General features: G+C 31.8%; 4 protein-coding genes across 5 annotated transcripts; 1 reads left to right on the forward strand and 3 right to left on the reverse strand.

The window, feature by feature from the left end:
* Positions 1-4,726: 4,726 nt before the first annotated feature.
* On the reverse strand, positions 4,727-6,423 carry LOC111213446 (probable plastid-lipid-associated protein 1, chloroplastic). Its single transcript, XM_022715200.2, has 3 exons — positions 5,913-6,423; positions 5,255-5,450; positions 4,727-5,128 (listed from the first exon to the last, which is right to left on the reverse strand). Exons 1-3 carry the CDS (start codon positions 6,356-6,358, stop codon positions 4,814-4,816), a joined length of 957 nt encoding a protein of 318 aa, XP_022570921.2. The 5' UTR covers positions 6,359-6,423; the 3' UTR covers positions 4,727-4,813.
* A 2,167-nt stretch (positions 6,424-8,590) lies between these two features.
* LOC125578330 (probable tyrosine-protein phosphatase DSP4) lies at positions 8,591-10,186 on the reverse strand. The gene is made up of 5 exons (XM_048740790.1): positions 9,848-10,186; positions 9,658-9,751; positions 9,128-9,185; positions 9,007-9,050; positions 8,591-8,921 (listed from the first exon to the last, which is right to left on the reverse strand). The coding sequence occupies exons 1-5, from the start codon at positions 10,042-10,044 to the stop codon at positions 8,733-8,735; spliced, it is 582 nt and encodes a 193-aa protein (XP_048596747.1). The 5' UTR covers positions 10,045-10,186; the 3' UTR covers positions 8,591-8,732.
* An 891-nt stretch (positions 10,187-11,077) lies between these two features.
* LOC106366126 (protein WVD2-like 2) lies at positions 11,078-13,718 on the reverse strand. 2 transcript variants are annotated; one of them, XM_013805682.3, is made up of 7 exons: positions 13,547-13,718; positions 12,745-13,106; positions 12,592-12,674; positions 12,376-12,469; positions 12,203-12,274; positions 11,864-11,974; positions 11,078-11,625 (listed from the first exon to the last, which is right to left on the reverse strand). In XM_013805682.3, the coding sequence occupies exons 2-7, from the start codon at positions 13,099-13,101 to the stop codon at positions 11,365-11,367; spliced, it is 978 nt and encodes a 325-aa protein (XP_013661136.2). In that variant the 5' UTR covers positions 13,102-13,106; positions 13,547-13,718; the 3' UTR covers positions 11,078-11,364. The 2 variants fall into 2 exon arrangements, with proteins under 2 accessions (XP_013661136.2, XP_013661137.2); XM_013805683.3 differs by lacking the exon at positions 13,547-13,718 and adding an exon at positions 13,446-13,522.
* Positions 13,719-15,713: 1,995 nt separating this feature from the next.
* Positions 15,714-18,247, forward strand: LOC106366124. Its single transcript, XM_013805681.3, has 5 exons — positions 15,714-16,251; positions 16,715-17,167; positions 17,312-17,633; positions 17,721-17,846; positions 17,957-18,247. The coding sequence occupies exons 1-5, from the start codon at positions 15,871-15,873 to the stop codon at positions 17,968-17,970; spliced, it is 1,296 nt and encodes a 431-aa protein (XP_013661135.2). The 5' UTR covers positions 15,714-15,870; the 3' UTR covers positions 17,971-18,247.
* The last annotated feature ends 640 nt before the right edge of the window (positions 18,248-18,887 follow it).

Below are 18,887 nucleotides of genomic sequence, written 5' to 3' on the forward strand. Positions count from 1 at the left end.
TATGCCAAAGTGTGATCATAATTGCTTAACTATGGTTTTCAAAAAAGGAAAAATAAAGTTTTACTAAAAGATATTTTCTAATTATCTTTGTTATAGTAAGTAGATTTTGACCGGCATTTTAAAAATACGGACATCTTTATTTGTCAAAAATATATTAAGTACACATATAAAATGTATATGTTTTATATAATTTTATCTTTCAATATGCATAATATATATATATATGTCTTTGAACACATAAATAGAAAATTTATATTTATGTAATTGTATTTTAATTGTTTTGATTATTTATTTTGATTTATATTGTATTTTCTATTTATCTTTCAACTAGCACTTAACGTATTCATTATTTTTAACTGAATTATTTAATTAGATGAAATCAATATTTTATATCTATTTTAAACATGTGGTTTTATCGATGAACCCGATGAGTCGGAAATAAAAATATCTAGATGTAATAAAAACTAATAATTAAAATTTTCTTAGAATATCAAAAAACCGTGGATCTGATACTATGCCACCAAAAGAAAATTGTGATAAAAAAAAAAACTAAAACTATTTAGATGTAATTTCAAAATTAATTTTAAAATAATCATTTTAATTATTTATTATCTTATTTTTTATCATGATTACTAATTTATTATAAAATTTAATTAAAACTGAATGGAAAAATACTCATATTTAATTGTATTTTATAAATAAAACATGTATTTATATTTTATATTATATTTTCTAATATATCTTGTGTTTTATTATATGTATATATTAAATATTATTATTATTTTGTTTATGGATCAACTACAATCGATTCAATAAACTGTGAATCTAAGAAGTAATTCGGTTTAAAGTATCAATTGAATTTAAAATATAAGATGAAATTAGTTTGTTCAGTTTTTACAGTGTTTAAAATATCATAATTTAGTATTAATTTGAGATTTATTATCTTAGAAATTTAACTTAACTATATGTCACGGTGTGAAAGATTTTCCACTATTTATAATCTGTTTTGCATTATTAAAATTTTAATTCTATAGTCCAATAATGCCGAAATATAAATGATGTGGGTCACACAAAGAGATATATGCAATATTTATATGGAATTTTGATGGGTAATTAGTTAGATAGTATCCATAAATATTTTTAAAATAATTAATGTTGTTATTCATGAATATAAAAATGGCATGGCATTGTAAATTTTAAGAAAACTAAAGGCAGAATCCCTCATGGAATTCTTCTTGCAATTTTCAATATTTTGATAACCTCTTAAGAAACAATGCAACCTTTCGATATTTTGATAACCTTTTAAAAAATCAATCCAACCTTTAAAATGAAAAGATACAATCTTTTAATATTTTGGTAACCTTTTAAGAATCAGTTGAACTTTAAAAAAAAAGACACAAGCTTTAACATTAATTATAATATCTATAAAAACACATAACCTTTCAACATTAATTCTTTGAAATTAATTGAGATTGCTTTCATTTGAAATGATACTTATATGAAAAGTCACCATTTTTCATTTTAAATAGTCACAACTTTTAAAACGAACACATAAATGTTCAACTTAATTGGAATTCATAATCTTTGAAATTAATTGGAACTAGATGATTTTTCCGTGCGCATGCACGAATATAAATATTTCTAAAGTAAATATACTATAATAATTGATTGCTATTTACTTTTAATTTCAAATTAATTTATAACTTGTATGCATCATTTATATTAATAATATTATATTACTTTAATTATACATATGATTTTATATATGTTATATATAATCGGTTTTATTGTTTTTATAGTCGATTTAGTTATCATTTGGGATTGGATTTCATCTCTGAATTCAACTGTAATATTTTTATTCTATATATTAAAATTTTGATTAATTTCTTATTTGCATTTAGGTAGTTGTTGTCTTAGATATGTAAATATATTTGATGAAGATTATGTATAACTTAAGATATATTATGCTTAGAATAAATTAAAAAATAAACTAAAATGTCTGATTATAAATTACATAAATTAATATAACGATAATATTCTAAAGTCTCATGCATATATATAAATTTTACAAAAGAACTAAATTGTAGCAGTTGGTTAATATTTTATTTTCATTTTTAATATGTTTTGAGTTGTCCTATGATTTATATTTATAAAAATAGATTACTATTTTGATAAAATTATATATTCTTATGGTAGTTAAATCTATGATTTTAGATATAAGTTGGATTAGTCGAATCACTCATGTTGTGAATATATTGAGTTACATATATTCTTTCAAATTTAAAATGAAGTATAATTATTTCTATTATAATTAAATGAAATCAAATTAATTTTATTTATCGTTTAAATGTGCATATATTTTCATAATATTTATCAAATTATATGTTGATGTTTTTTAGAAAATAAAGCGATGATCATTATGAAGTTACATGTATAAGAAACTGATCATTTTTGGAAACTCATGAACACATATCAATATTTACAATAATTAAAATATTTTATAAATTCTAAATAACTTTATGCCTTTGATATTTTGATTATGGTTCTATTAAGTTCCACAAAAAAAATTAAAGCAAATTTAATATTAAGAAAACAAATAACTTTAATAATTACAAAATATAATGTAACTACCTCATTAAACTATTTTGTAACTATTTGATCAAATGATGTTTATTTTTAATTTTTTTAATATCTCTTAAAGTAAGAAGTAAACATAAATGTGATTTTATTTGAAAATAATATTATATAAGTAACATATAATTTATCGATTTTTTTCTTCTTTAATTGAAAGATATTATAGTCAACTAAATATAAAAATAAAAAATAAAGCATTTCAATAATACTAATTGTAATCTATTTTTAGTCAATTATACATATATCAGTTTCTGTTAGCTAATTATTTAATGTAATCATCTAAGAAAATAGATAGATATATAAAAATAGTTCTATTACTTTGAATGTTTTTGTATTTTTAAAAATTATGTTTTAAAAGAAATAATATTTCCTTTTCAAATATCAAGATAATCTGTGTAAATTGTTTTTAACGAAATCACATTGTATACAAATTTATATTTTTCATCTAAGAAAATATAGATATAAAGAAGGTATTTATTACTTAAAAAGTATATTTAATGTTATTTAAAAATATTTTTTTAAATGAAATATTACTATTTTGTGGACTTTCCTTTTTTTGAAATCATATTATATACACATATATTTTTGTTTTTAAATTCGTTTTTTAGATAACTTTATAAAAAATTTCCTTTTTTATATGTATATGTTTTTTTGAAAATTTTAAAATGAAAACTAAATAAGCAAATAAATAATAATATTTTTAAATGTAATATTTTTAATTCATTAAGGGTTTCAGTGTAATCAACCATCATGAGAGTTAACGTAAAAGCGACACATAGAAAATTAACTTCTCAAATAATATTATATAGATAGAGAGATTGCTACTATTGGTAGATTTATAATCTTAAAACAGCTCAACAAAGTTTAATTCAGATAAAAATCTCTAAACAAGTTTTATTTAATGAACTAGACTTCTTATTTAATGAGCATTTAATGAACTAGACTATCCATCTATTTATTGGTTTAGAGATTTCTAAATTGGAAGGATTTGTTCTTCAAAATCATAAATTACAATAAAATTACGTAAAAATTTATACTTCAAATGCGCACAATCAGCACTCTAGACAAATTAAACAAAAAAAATAAGTAAGCTTTGTTTTAATTTTCTTTTTAGCATTAAAAATCCTTGTTATAACCTCAATATTTGATGTTACTATAACATATTTAGAAAAAAATATTTTAATATTAAAAATAATAAACTATTAAATAGACAATTGTATAAACCGACTTTTAATGTTTATGAGAACTACATCTGATTTCATTATCCTAAATCATTCTATGTAATTCTTTTTTAGTTCATTTTTATATTATGCAAAAAAGTTCCTAGCATTTTTATATACAGAAAATAGAATTTTGATCTCTAAAATTAATTTATAATAAAAATATTTTTTTAAATAGTATTTCACCTTTAAAATATAATTTAATTTATTTTAAATATGAAATATTATTTTAAAAATAGATATTTTAATTATAAAATTTTTAAAATAATATTTTTCAATGTAAACATAATTTTTAATTATTTAATAAAATAATTAATTTTATATGTTAATATATATATATATATATTAGTATGCTCGTACTGCTTTACCAATCATCTTATTAAACATTTTAACAAAAGCATACAGCTCCTGCAGCAAACTGCTTCTATAACATACTGCTACTCTGCTAATACTCTACTAATCAAGACCTTAGAAAAAAACAAATAAAGCTGGAAAAACAAAAATAGCAAAAAACAGAGCAAACCACGACACAAAAAAAAAAAAGAATCAAGAATCTGCATTGTGCTGCAGAAGCGACACTATATAGCCTTTCATTTTTTTAATCTTCCGTTGAATCAGACCAGCATTCTAGATTTTCGGATAAGCCCTGATAGCTTTCTTGCCGAACAACTACATGGTTCAGGACTCAGGAGAAGCTACTAGAGATGAGCAGAGAGACACAAGAAGCAAAGATCAGAAGTTTATGTAAGAAGATACCCTGTTCTGTAACAGACCCGTTTTCTAAGTAATAACAGAATCAGACACCTTTTATAAATTTATAAGCAAAACTTAACAAACATTTAAACCCCGACTATACAAAAACCATCATAAACTCTACAACAATAACACGTACAAGACTATTAAATATAGACATGGTTTTAAATACAGACATGGTTCTGTATAACTTGCTATACAATGTTCTAAGGGTTTAAGAGAGAGCTGCCTTCTTTGAAAAGCACAAAGATGCTTCCGCCATCGCCTCTCGAGATCCGAAGGTCTTTGTCGAGATAAGTAGTGAGCAGCCACGACTGGGCTCTGTCTGCAGGCAAAGAGAATTTCAGTGGTGGTTGGCTTGAAATGGTTCTAGCCACTGAAGAAGCCGTGTCCTGGACAGATGTGAGTAATCCTCTAATGGGGTTGAGATCGATTTTCTGACCAAGAACCTCCACAGATTCAGGGATTTCAATAGAATCCATTAGCTGAGGAGTCCCGATAACACCTTGCTCAAACTTGATCTGCAAGCAAACAAAACAATAACCTCAATTAGGTTATGCAAAACTCGGACATTTGATCTTATAAAAGTCTGTCTTGTAATAATTCTAATAATAAGTATTGAAGATAAGTGATTATCTGATGAGAACCTGGACGCGCTTAGGACTTTGGACTTCGAACTTAGCGTTGGTGCTAAACGATGTAGTGGCAAGCGGACCAGCGAACCGTACAGAGTTTTGTACGGTGAAGCTGTCGGAATCAATGGTCTGTGAGATCTCATCCACTTTGACCAACGGTGAGATTCTACGTGAGAGCAACGGGAACAGACCAACGAACGATGTGTAACTGCAACGAGATTAACATTAAAGATTAAGTTCTTGACATGGCAGAATGCTTCACTATCTAGGTTAAATCACGTGATTAATAATAATGAGGCCTGCAAATTTGCAACATACTGAACCCAAATTTTGGTTGTCGGTTCCGATTCGGTTTTAAATTCGGTTCAATTAGGTAAATCGGTTAACAATAGATTTTTATTTTAAAAATTAAAACCAAAACTCGACGATTTTAGCCAAATTCCGACATAAACTAACCAAAATTTTTGTGCGGAACTAACCTACATAACCAAATTAAGCGAGTTTTTGATAAATATAAAATCTAAAATCTAAACAAAACAAAAAAAGCTATAGCAGAATTTTCACAAAGGAACTAAAATACTAAACCAAATTAGTTTTCGGTTCAATTCAGCACAATTTTAAACGAACCGAACTAACCAGAAACCTTTCCACACCAAAACATATAACTTACGCGAGAATCCATTTGCCACTGAGGAGAAACAGAGCTTCGTTGGGAGCTGGGTTAGGGTTCTTGGACTCAAGCTGCGTGATGAGCTCACTGATCTCGGCTCTCGTCTCGCTCGATGCGCTAAGACCTCGATCTGTCCCGTACAAAGAATCAGCTAGCGATCTCTTTAGCCGCTCCGTCTCCTCCACGGATTCAATAGCTTCTTCTGCTTCTTTCTCCGCCACAGACACGTTCGATCCTCTCTCCGACGCATCAGGACCCCACTCGTCATTGACGTCCGTGGCTCGGACCTTGAATTCCGGCCGATGGACAGCGGTTCTAGCCTCCGACCGCCGGTTGATTGGGTTTACGGACACTAGAGTCGGAGATTTTGATTGGATTTTGGAGTTCGAAGAGGTTGGAACTACGGTTTTGCATGGAAACTGGGTGAACAAGGGTACCGTCGCCATTTTTTTTTTGTTTTCTTCGCAGGAAGCAGTGAATACAAATAAACTAAAACCTCAGGTCTATCTTATAGTCGTCGAGCGAAGATATTAAATGACATATATGCCCTCCTCTCAATTAAAACTGATGAGAGTAGTAGACGCGGTCACGCTAGGGATAGTATCGTATTCTGATACAGCAGATGAACTAGGAGATGGTAGTGACACGTGGGCAGGGGCGGACCCAGAAACTAATTTAACATGGGGCACAATATATATTTGTAAAGTTTTATCATAAATATATATATAAATAATTATTAATTAAATTATTCAGTAATATTTATGATAAATTATATTATATTTTAAAAATACTTTACTCTTATAATTTTTATATTTATTTTTTAAATGAGTCAAATAAAAATAAAACATTTTGTATAATGTTAAATATTTTTAAGTAATACCACAAAAATTTCATATTATATATAACTTTATTATGAAAATGATTCGTTTTAGTTAAACTTTTAATTTAAATATTGTAAAATACAAACTTGATAAAAAAATATTCAAAGTTAAACTTAAATAAATTAACTTTTATTTTGAAAAGTAAAACTAATATTAAAGAAAAATAAGAAAAGAAAATTTTCTATTAGGTAGTTGAGAACAATGGAAAAATGAAAACTTGTTTTATAGATAAGTGATTAAAATATAATAAGATGTGTAAGAGATTCTTTTATCCAGAAAAATATGTGTAAAAGAATCTGGAAACAAAGAAAAAAAAAGTTAACGTTTCGAACTTGGGATACGTGGGGCACTAATGAATACTTTAAACCAACCGAGCTGACAATTTCCAACCGGACCTAACTTTATACAAATATTTATAACTTAGTCTGTGGCACGTGCCACACCTCATGAAGGCATGGGTCCGCCCCTGCACGTGGGTGGTAAAGATAACCGTTAGAAAATCGAAGATAATTTTCGGTCATTTAGCTGAAATTGCTGACTTTCCATTATTTTGTGGTAACCTTTTAATCGTTTTATTCCAAACATTTTCTACGAGTAGGAAATAATTAGGAATATTTGAAATTTATCCCGATATTTAGGCTGTGGATGATTTTATCGGGATGGACCTAGAAGCTTCGAAAAGTACTCTTACTTTTTGGCTGTTGTTCTTTTGTGATCGGAGGTCGATTTCGCGAGAGATCTGTCTGAGATTCATTAAAATGCAAACCTCAATTTGGATCTCTGTAAACAAAATTTCGTAATTTAAAATAATTGTACAATTTTTTAGTTAAAAAATTATTGATTTAGATTAAGAAAAAAATATAAAATTGATTTAGTGTAGTTATGATGTAGGGAATTTGCACTCCATAACTATAGAAACAATTTTAATTTGTGTTATGGAAATCTATTGTTACAAATTCGATAGTTTCACCGACACTCCTAAACTTATGTTATGCTTATATCTGACAAGAGATATGAAAGAACACGCGCTGGAAACTGCAAAAAACCCGATTGTCACGTAAAAGTAGTAGGCCTTATGTCTTCCTACAACTGTTAAAGGAAAAAATTCTAGATTTCAAATTTTCATAAAAATGGTGGCTTCCAAGATCGTCACCAGATTCCGTGAAGATTTGCTAATTCCTGACATGATGTTCGCCCATGAGAAGAATCCGTCGGCGTTAAGGTTCTGACTTACCAATTTTCCAGAGCAATAAACTTCATTCTTAATGCACTTCTGGAAGACGAGATTCAGAAGATTCGTGAATCGGCCTTTAGGAAAATTGTGGAGATTGCTGATAAGCCTTTGTTCTTGAAAATATTTACTAAGTATTTACTATCTAGACAATTCAAAGTTAATAAGAAGCATGAAGTCTGGTTCCATTTTGCTGGTAATCCCATAAGGTTTTCTTTGCACGAGTTTGCGATAGTAACATGACTTCCACTTGGTAAGTATCCAAAGAAATCAAAGAGGAAGACAAACCTAAGTGAGAAGCCATACTGGCAGACGCTATGTTGGAAAGTTGAAGTTGTCAGCGTCAAATCTGTTGTTAAAATGTTGCTAAAGAAAAGGATGAAGGATGAGAAAATCCGGTTTAAGATATCATGTCTTGCCATCGTCTTTGCTGTTCTTCTATCAATGAATCTTAATATGAAGATTGCTAGAGAGCAAGCGGAGGCCATTGAAGATCTTGATGATTTTTTTTAGTTAATTTTGAAATTTTCTCTCAAGAAAAGCCCTATTCATTTTCTCTCTAGAAAAACCCTACAATTTTTATTTTATTTACACTGAAATAAAAGGGTTTTTTATTTGAATGATTTTTCATCTAGTTAAAGAAACTTTGCAACTTTTAAAGACATTCAACACCACCTTTAAGGTGTACGTACGTTTCGGTCTCAGTGATCAGCACCTCTTGGAACATGAGAAGGAGAGTGGTGAATGCCTTAAATTGGAGATGTCAAAGAGCTCCATGAATCTCTGGTCTGAGATTCTAGCTTTGGAAGCTGCAAATCTCTGGTACTCGTCGAAGATGGAAGACAAACACCATCTCTGTATCTTCCTCACACACCCGACTAGACATCCGGTCCGGTGCTGAAACCAAGCCACAAGATAAATTAGGAAAGATTGTGAGACTAGGGTTTCACACAGGAGAGAGAGAGAGAGATAACAATATTACCTTGCCACTTTTGCAGTGAATTAAGACAGGATGATTCTCTGTATCTGGTTAAAAGAAGGTAAGAACAACTCAAATTAGACGATTTCAAGATGCTTTAGAGAGACAAAAAAAAAAGGGTTACCTAGGAGTACTTGTAATGCTTCTCGGATAACTTGGTCGGGGATATTAACAAAGGGTTCCTGAAAAAGGAGAGAAACATCTAATCTCACTAGAGCATCCATATGTAAAGAAGATGAGCAAACTGATAGGTCCCAGGAAGAAAACTAAATCATTATTGCATCAGTATAAGGGCATCTCCATCGCTACTCCATTTTTTCCTCTAAAATGGAGTAAAAGTGAATATGGAGTAAGGAATGCTCCAACTCCACTCCATATCTCACTCCATAATGAAATTTACTCCATTTTAATCTATTTTTTGTTTGTGCATCACTTCATTATGGAGTGGGAAATGAAGTAAGGTTGGAGCAATTTTACTCTATTGTGTTTTACATTGGAGATGCTCTAACAGATATTAGGAGCAGAGAATTAATTTGAAGCAATAACATATAACGTCACACTATGCAAACAGATAGGATAAGCAATAAATCATTACCATAAAAGAAAAGGGAAAATGATAAAAGATTTGTATCAATGTAATAAGATGATCCAGACCTTGCATCTCTCGATTCCAAACTGAAACACTTGGATCCCATTCGATTTGGCAAACTCTACATTCACCTCTGGATATGGCTCAGGGCACAAGTATCTACACCAACATCAACAAATCAGAGACTGAACACGGTGGATTACGACGTACGATTCTCTAACCAAGAAGAGGACGGAATAAAAATGGAAAGATTACATGATGGATCGGAGTCGGAGAGACTGGAGGAAGCTGAAACTAACCGGTTCGGGGAAACCGGAACGGAATATTCCGTTATCAACCATGGCGAAGTTGAGCGGCGGCACGAACAGCTCTCTCTCTTTCTCGGTGTCGTTCGGTGAGTTCTCCGATTGGGGTACGGTCTGAACATCGCCGTTGTAACTCTCCAACGTCATGGTGATGGAAAAGGAAGAGAGCTTTTTGGTATTGAATTGTTTCTTTTATGGATAATATTTTATCAGAAAGGTTTTGTTGGATTCTTCGGAACAAGGAATGTTGAAACGGATCTTCAAGAATATTCCTTTGCCTTCTGCGTAAAGCCAATGAAAAATGATAAAGAGTAATCAAATTAATTAGGTCGTTCAAAAAATGTTGACCAACTTTTCGCTTTTCATTACTACTTGTGTATGTTGAAAATCTAGGAGACGGTATTCGCACACATCACCCACCATTCACCACTATTAAAAAGTATGTTTTTCATATTGTCAACAACTTCTAGACCAAAGTTCTTATAGTCCGAAATTATATTGTGTTTTCATGTTTAGGCTTTCTAGTCTTGCGATCAATTTGGTTTATAAGTTCAACTATCTCACAAATGAGGTCTGGTTCTCAGCTGAAACAACAAAACCTCTTGCTTACATCCTTCAAAAAAAGATAATTATTTTTCCTCTTTAACTTTCAGCCTATCAAACTTCAGGGCCAGGTCTGCTCACAATTCTGAACAACCGTATGAACAGAACAGCCTTCTAACCAGCTGCCAAAATAACCTACAACAAGAACATGATAATGAAAGGCTATTAAAACTCAAATGTAACATCGTGTACGGAAAAGTTGTCGCTCAACGATTTGTAGTTAGTTGGGCACAAACTCAGTAACAACAAGGCATCATAAAAACTAAAGCCATCATGTCAAAACACAGTAATTAAGAATGTGAAATGTTGCATAAAACATCATTTTGTAATCGAAGCAAACTCCTATTCACTGTCACTGGATAAAACTAAAGTTGATATAAATTTTTTCTCGTCTTTAGCAACAATTGTATTTTATTTTTTTGTAACATGTATAAACTGTTAAATTCTCACCGGGTCCTACTTGCTCAACTATATCTTCATCGAACTTTCACTTGCTCTTTAATGATCTCTAATCTAGGAGCAATATATTGAAAATAATTACTTCAACTAACCTTAACCTAAACCTAAAGTAATATAATTCACACAAATGTTTAATAACTTAATTTTCAGACAACTTTGATATACATTTTCACATGAATTCTCAAACTGACAAAGAAAAGATCAAACAAGTAAGAGTAGCTGATTTCAAGCAATCAAATATAGAAATATTAAGCAAAGCAAAACAACCGGAATTTTTAAACTTGTTTTTTTTTTTCCACTCTAGAACATGTTCTTCCTCTTAAACTTCTCACCCATTTCTCAAATCACCAAGTTAGTCAAAACGGAAGCTATAAACTAAACGTCACGTCACGTCACTCCACAGAATCAATTGCAGTTCTCACCTGCCTCTCCCTCATTGCCACTCTTGTTTTTCCCATAAACTTCTTCAGACTTTGTTGGTGTTTCCCTTGTGGACTTCTTCGTATCTGGTGTCCTCCTCGGGTTGGATACGTCCTTGCGACCGTCTACACTGTGGCGATGTCGAACACAATGCTTCCCTTTCACCTCCTGATGTGATGAGTTGACTGTGTCGCTGCAGCTCTTTCTGCGGTTAAGGTTTGGTGACTTGGGCCGAGTCAGAGGAAACTGTTGATCAAACAACCACAGAATATTAACATAGCTCCGTTTGCAGGTAAGACAGTGTGAGATACTGACAAAAGCATAACAAAGCTAACATGGCCATACACTAGGATAAGCACATAACTCATAAGAGAAGGAAACAGAATGTTACTATGGGATTCTTTCAGTACTGGACAAGCAAGAAAATGAATCGAAAACGGACACAGAACAAGGAAGCAGAGACACTGTGGTTTTGTTTACATACCTTTTTCAATGGAGGTTTCTGTGGAGGAGGCTCGTAGTAGAAAGTCGGTACTGGATTAGCTTTGTAAGCCATGTTCTTCCTGAGTTGCTTAGTGACTACTTCTTGCTCTTCCTGGAAGAACAATACGTTTTCAATGTTTTTGAGAAAGCTCAAGAATATAAGATACAGAAACATGTAAGCCATTTGACTCAGAACATGTAAGATCGTTGTTTTCAAAAACTGTGCAAGCCATTGTTTTTTCTACCCCATCATGTTATTCCTAATGAAAATGGATGACACAGAAACTATATAAAGTAGAATCATACACCATACACTAGCTAGCATGCATGCATGTAGTACCTTAAGCCTTTTCTCGTTTTCTCTCTTCTCTTCCTCAAGTGCTTTCTGTTTCTCCTCTAGCTTCTTGTAAAACTGAAACCATCATATGTTGATGATTAGCAAATTAACAGAAACAAGAATTAAGGAATGAACAATAAGTATGACATCTCTAAAGAGAGAAACAGGGCAAATACCTCTTTGCGTCTCTCCAGCCGCGAAGTGCTGCTAAAGGTTGGAGCAACTCCAATGGTAACCTTGGGTTTAATAGTTCTTACAGATGTAGCTGATCTATACATACATATATGGCTAAGGATCAAAAGAAAAGTAATCTTGTAGTGGTTAGATATTAAAAACAAAATGTTTCTTCTTTATATTCTCCTTCTAAAACATGACAATAAAAGAAAGGATACGAGGAAGCAACAGAAAAAGTATCTTCATCATCATGGTGCTTCTTGTGATCCATTGTCTTCCTCGCTGGCATAGGCGAGTTTGGCTGTGAAACAAAAAACTATTCAGTGTCTCATTTCACAATTCACAAGAACTACACACTTTGTTTGTTTTACCTGTGAACCTCTTGATCCAGAAGAAGAGTTGCGGCTAGCAGCATTTCCCGGTGAGCTATTATGACTATCAACTCCTGCTCTTGCGCAGACAGAGGAAGCAGCAGGCTTTTCAGCCGACAGAGAGAATGGCTTTGGAACAGTGTAATTCACGCCACCACCACCACCACGAGTTTTGTGAGAAGGAGGTGTTGTGCTTAGCTTCTTCCTTTGACCAGAAGATGAATGGGATCCAGATCCGTCATCTACAACCGAGTTGTGATCAGTAGTACACTCCTTAACCTCTGCAGGCTCCATTTGCTGCGAAGAGCTGTTTAGCTTATTATCCATGTGTTTCTCCTCCTCTGGTTCTCTCCCCATTACCACTTTAACCACAAAGACATAATTAACAAAAAAAAAAAACAAAATCAGCCTTTTAAACAACAAATTAAGGCTTGAAACATAGATAGATTATTCACAATCAAAATGCATACACATCAAAACCCACTTTTGTCTTCAATTACATGAATATATAATCAATTAAAAGTAATATTATGAAACATGTGTAGGTATCCACAATCATCAAATCTATGCTCTTTTAATGTTTTTTTTTAGCTGAAGAAAATTAGGCGAAACCTAATTAATGTTGCAATTAAAACACTAAATTTTATCAGAAAATTAACAAAAAAGGAATAAAACATGAGAAGCATTTGACATCAGAAAACCTAAATGAAAAGAACCGGAGTTGCACGCAGATCGAAATCAGATCGGAAACACATTTGTCCTATTGAAAGATTTTGAAAGAAAGGTAACGGAAAATGCTTACGGTTTATAGCTCCGATATCTCCAGAAGCTTCGTCGAATACATTATTCTCTCTTTCTGCGCAGGGAGGGAGGCGTAAATGCAAAAATCCCTCTTTCACGTCTATCACTTTTCTCCTTTTCTTTTTGTTTTGTTTTGTTTAATACAAATTGTTTTTTATCTTTTGTTGACCAATCAATACTATTAAATTAGAAACATGACCAATTGATAATAGTTGAGTCCAACTATTTATTTAAACAGTCACTTATTATTTTCTTTATGTAACTGTATTTAATTATATTTAAACACTAACCACATATGATAATATCGTAACCTCTCCTTAATTCCTATATTTTCGGATCCATAGTTCTCAGTTATACTAACTAAAATCCACGGTTATGAAAATAAATGACAGTATATGTCCGACTAAATATAAACGTGATCTCTCATTTGTATTGTTTTGTGATCAATGTTTACAATAAGAAACACATTGATCTTTGCGTGAAGTTAGCTCTTGGTATGGTCAGAGAAAGGTGAAGATAGACGGATGGATTCATGTCGTATTATGGGTTTATGGTTCTCGCTGGTGGTGTAATGGGTAAATCAAACGGAAAAAAATCAGAAGCGACTGAATTATTGGAGAAGACAACCTCAAGCTTCAAGAGTTTTGTTTATGTGGAGAATAAAATAGTATACTATATATATAAAATATTTTTCACTTTTATTCTCACCCTTAATATTACTAAATAAAATAAATACTATTTTCACCAACAATTACAGTATAAGTTTAGATTATAATTAACTTTGATATATTTCAAAAAAATCATTATCACACTACAACAACATAACTTACATATCAGCTCAAGAAGTTAGAATTTATTGGACTAGACGTTAATTTGTTCTAATTCTGAAAGTTTTACACATACACTAAATCTATCAATTAACAAAACACATAATGTTAAAATGGAGTTTAACGGGTTTAAGTGGATTTTTAATAGAACCTATATTTTGACGGGTATTTTTTGTTTTATTTTTTTTGTGAAATTTAGTTTTATATTTGTATTTTTTGTTATTATTTTGTGTTTGATATTAATTTAATTGATAGAATAGATACATAGATTTGCTAAAATAAATTAAATTTTATATTTGTGTATAAATTCAAAATTGAATTATTTTTACCAAATTTATGTATATATTCTATCAAATTAAATTAATATTAGCACAAATTTTATTACAAAAAAATTATAAAAACTAAAATTTTTTAAACAAAAAATATACCCGCCCTTTCAAAGGGCGGGTCAAAATCTAGTAGAATGTTAAATATATTCGTCTTTTTATTGGCCTTTATTTAGCTTCTTTTGACTTTTTGTTGTTATTAAAAGTAAAAAATACGGTGAAAATGCACTTAATGGTTATCCTCTTAAAAGTCAACATTCTTGACTATTCCTACCCCGATAAGATCCGGTTCGGTTATCTGTTTGGTCGAGCAACATAATTGTCTTCGGCGCTATGGGCCTATTTAAAATATCAGTATCTTGTGAACTAGTGGGCTCAAATCGTTCGGGCCCAGTTTCATATTTGTTATCCAGAATTTTTTTGTTTTTTTTTAAAATATACATAAACATGAATTTGTTTTTTTGAAAGATAGAAAAATAGAATCATAATCACTGAAAAACACAGAGGCAACTGATCTTAGGGCTGTGACACAGGCAAAAGAAAGAAGACAATAGTATTTTTTCTGTAATTTTGTCGTCAAAAAGATAACTTGTAGTTTTGAATTTTGTTAAACAAAAACCAGAACAAATAAAATTTTGAACTGATAACCCATGACCCGCAAAACTATATAAAATACTGAAACTATTTTTAGTTTATATATATTTGCAGAAAATTACAAAGAACTATTCCATATTTTATATCTGATTAACTGATTAGGTGCTAGGTCCCGGTGCTGTGATTCTCTGGTGCTAATAACGAAAATACTCATTATAAATGGAAAAAAGGAGACGTGCCCTATAATTTGTCTCTAATAAAATGTCAACACTAGTTAGATTCTTAAATTACCGTAATAAATCAATCATTGTATAATCTGTCGGCTACATATGTCACATAAAAATGCAAGACACATGGTGAAGAGAGTCAAAACGTGATAGACATGACAGACAGACTATTACAGTATATTTTATAAATTCAACGGCCATCTTTTTTATTAAATGGAGTATTTTAATTTTAATACGACAAAAGGAAAGAAAACTTACAGATGTGTCTTATAAAATCGAGAAACCGAAGTGTAGAGCTTAATCTCCGCCTCTGATTTGATTTATCCACATCCCGGAAATACCCTCAAACCGATGGAAGAATCATCGAAACGACCCGACCCGATCCACAAACCGCCGGAATCTCCGGCAACTAAATTCTCATTCCCGAGACTCCTTCTCTGGTTCGATCAGTCGAGCCGCCTTAAAACTCTGATCTCTTGGTCCCTCTTCTTCCTCCTCGCCGTCATCGTTCCAATGATCTCACACTTCGTGCTAATCTGCTCCGACTGCGATTTCAAACTCCACCGTCCCTACGACGCATTGGTGCAGCTCTCTCTATCGATCTTCGCCGGAATCTCGTTCGTCAGCCTCTCGGCTTGGTCTAAGAGATACGGCATCCGCAAGTTCTTGTTCCTCCATAAACTCAAAGACGTCAGCGATAAAGTTAGAGTCGGGTACGAAGCAGAGATCCAGGTAATTTTCTCTGGGTCCGAGAATTCGGATATTCGGTTCGGTTCAGGATAAAACCCGATCGGTTCCGAATCAGTCTGGTAATTATATTTTGTATACGAACCGAAAGTACTTCGGTTCAAGTTTGGGTCGATTCCTATTGATTCCAATTTGGTTTGGTTTAATAATTTTAGAATTGTTTAGTATCCAAATCTTATATATTTATACTGTCTCAAAGTAATTACTAGTAAGTTATAAAATGGATTTGGTTTTAATCGGGTAACCGATCAGTAGAAATTGGAACCGAATCGAATCTATACATGCGGTTCTCGATATTAAGAGTTCTGAATCCAAAAATCAATCTAAACCGGTACATTTAGGGTCGGTTCGGCTTTTTATGCGATGCCTAATTTCCGCAGCCAAGCAAAAAGTAGGTTCGGATACGAAGCAAAAAATTTAAAGTATCTTCTCTGTTTGCTTATTGCAGAGATCAATGAAGCCACTGGCTATCTTCGTCCTCCCATCACTTGCACTTCAAGCAATCTACCGTGTCTGGTGGTACGCTTCTGGCTCAGACCAGATACCTTACTTTATCAACCCAACGCTGAGCCACGTGTTAGCATGCACGCTCCAGCTCTCCTCTTGGCTCTACCGTACATCGCTCTTCATCATCGCTTGTCTCGTCTACCAAGTCGTCTGCCACCTCCAGATCCTTCGTCTCGATGAATTCGCTCGCTGCTTCTCCTCCGAGATTACTGACTTTAGTGCCACGCTCGCTGAGCATTTGAAGATCCATCGTGAACTGAAGATTGTTAGTCACCGTTTCAGACGGTTCTTAGTACTGTCATTGTTTTTCGTCACTGCCACTCAGTTCATGGCGTTGCTTACTACCATAAGAGCCAGTGTTCCCTTTCATATATACGAAGTTGGCGAACTCGCGGTAAGGATTTCGCAGAAATACTCAGTCATTTGTTCTTGTTAGTACATGTTTAATCGAGTTTTGTCTTAAACTAAAGGCAAATGCTGGATAAATGTGAAATCTTTGAAACATTATCTTGATCAATTTCTCTTCTTTTTCTGACAGTTATGTTCCATAAGTTTGGTGTCAGGGCTTTTCATATGCTTGAAAAGTGCAACACAGATGACTCACAAAGCTCAATCCGTAACCAGCATCGCCACTAAATGGAACGTATGCGCCTCTCTAGACACGTTTGATGATCTTGACAGTGGAGATACTCCTAAATATCCAACATCCAGACAACATTTTCAGATTTTGTCGCGCCGTCGTGATGTTACTCGATCATCTGATGATGATGAAGATGGAGAAGTAGATAGTGATCTTGACAATACCACGATACATCCAATCTATGCACGTGCCATTTCTTTCCAGAAACGTCAAGCTCTAGGTAAATAATGTATGATTTGGAAAGATGATTGCTGTTAAACGTTTTCACCGTTTTAACTAATTTCAGTTTATTCTTGCTTATGTATAGTGACATATCTAGAGAACAACAAAGCCGGGATCACGGTTTACGGATTCTTGGTGGATAAAACATGGCTTCGGATGATCTTTAGCATTGAGCTTGCTCTTCTTCTATGGCTTCTCAAAAAGACAATCGGTAATATACATATTTGTACTAATATGTCCGTATATTCATTACATGACCACTCTACATACATTACTGAAAAAGTGAAAACATTCTCTCTTCGTGGTTTTGTTTTTTGGCAGTGAACATAACATGAAAACAAAACCCGTGTCTTGGTTTCTCTCACAACGCACGACATAATTAGTGTCAGAGATGATTTTTCCACAATGGCGAGTATCATAGCGTTATTTTGTACATCGTCTGTTGATGCCTTGATGGAATATATGTTTATCGGTGTTTGATCTTCTGTGAGTTATATATGTATATGTATCCAGCTCAGGTTTGTTGTTGTGTAAAACTGATATCTATCTTATTAAAACTCATGTTTGGAGACTTGAATAAGACTATTAAAAAATTTAGAGTGTTTGGAGACATGGATTGCAGTCTTTTAAAAAAAAAATATTTTTGTTTGAAAACAAGGATAGTAGTATTAAGAAAAAAAGTAATGGGCTTATATTTTTTTAAAAAATTGAAAGTTATCTAGGCCACTTTTAAAATATACCAAAATGGGTCAATCTAATTGCCTAAAATTTTTTTTCTAAACTAACCATAAAACAAAATTTAAACTTTATATACATATTTCAAATCAAAATAATAATTCAAATTTGATTTATATCAAAAATTGATTCAAAAATTTACATATATTCAAAAATAGATATTTACTAAACTATTTTTCAATAACCATTATAAAAAAATATTGTCAATATATATAAGAAAAATATAATACAAAGCCCAATTTGAAATACCAAGTCAAATTATGGTTTTTATATTTCATATTAAGTTTTAAAAATATAATATATATAATTATTTATATGATGGTATGTATAAAATACTATTAATTATATGATTACTTATATGATGGTACATATAAAATATGATTAATTATATGAAAATAAAATACGATATATAATAATGACTAGAGCTGGGCTTTTGGATACCCATACGGGTTTGGTTCTGATCGGTTTGTATTTCGGGTTTTCAAGGTCAAAGATTTCAGCCTTATTAGAATGTTTC

Source organism: Brassica napus, chromosome A9, assembly GCF_020379485.1.
Source record: "Brassica napus cultivar Da-Ae chromosome A9, Da-Ae, whole genome shotgun sequence".
In the NCBI taxonomy this organism is placed as follows: Eukaryota; Viridiplantae; Streptophyta; class Magnoliopsida; order Brassicales; family Brassicaceae; genus Brassica; species Brassica napus.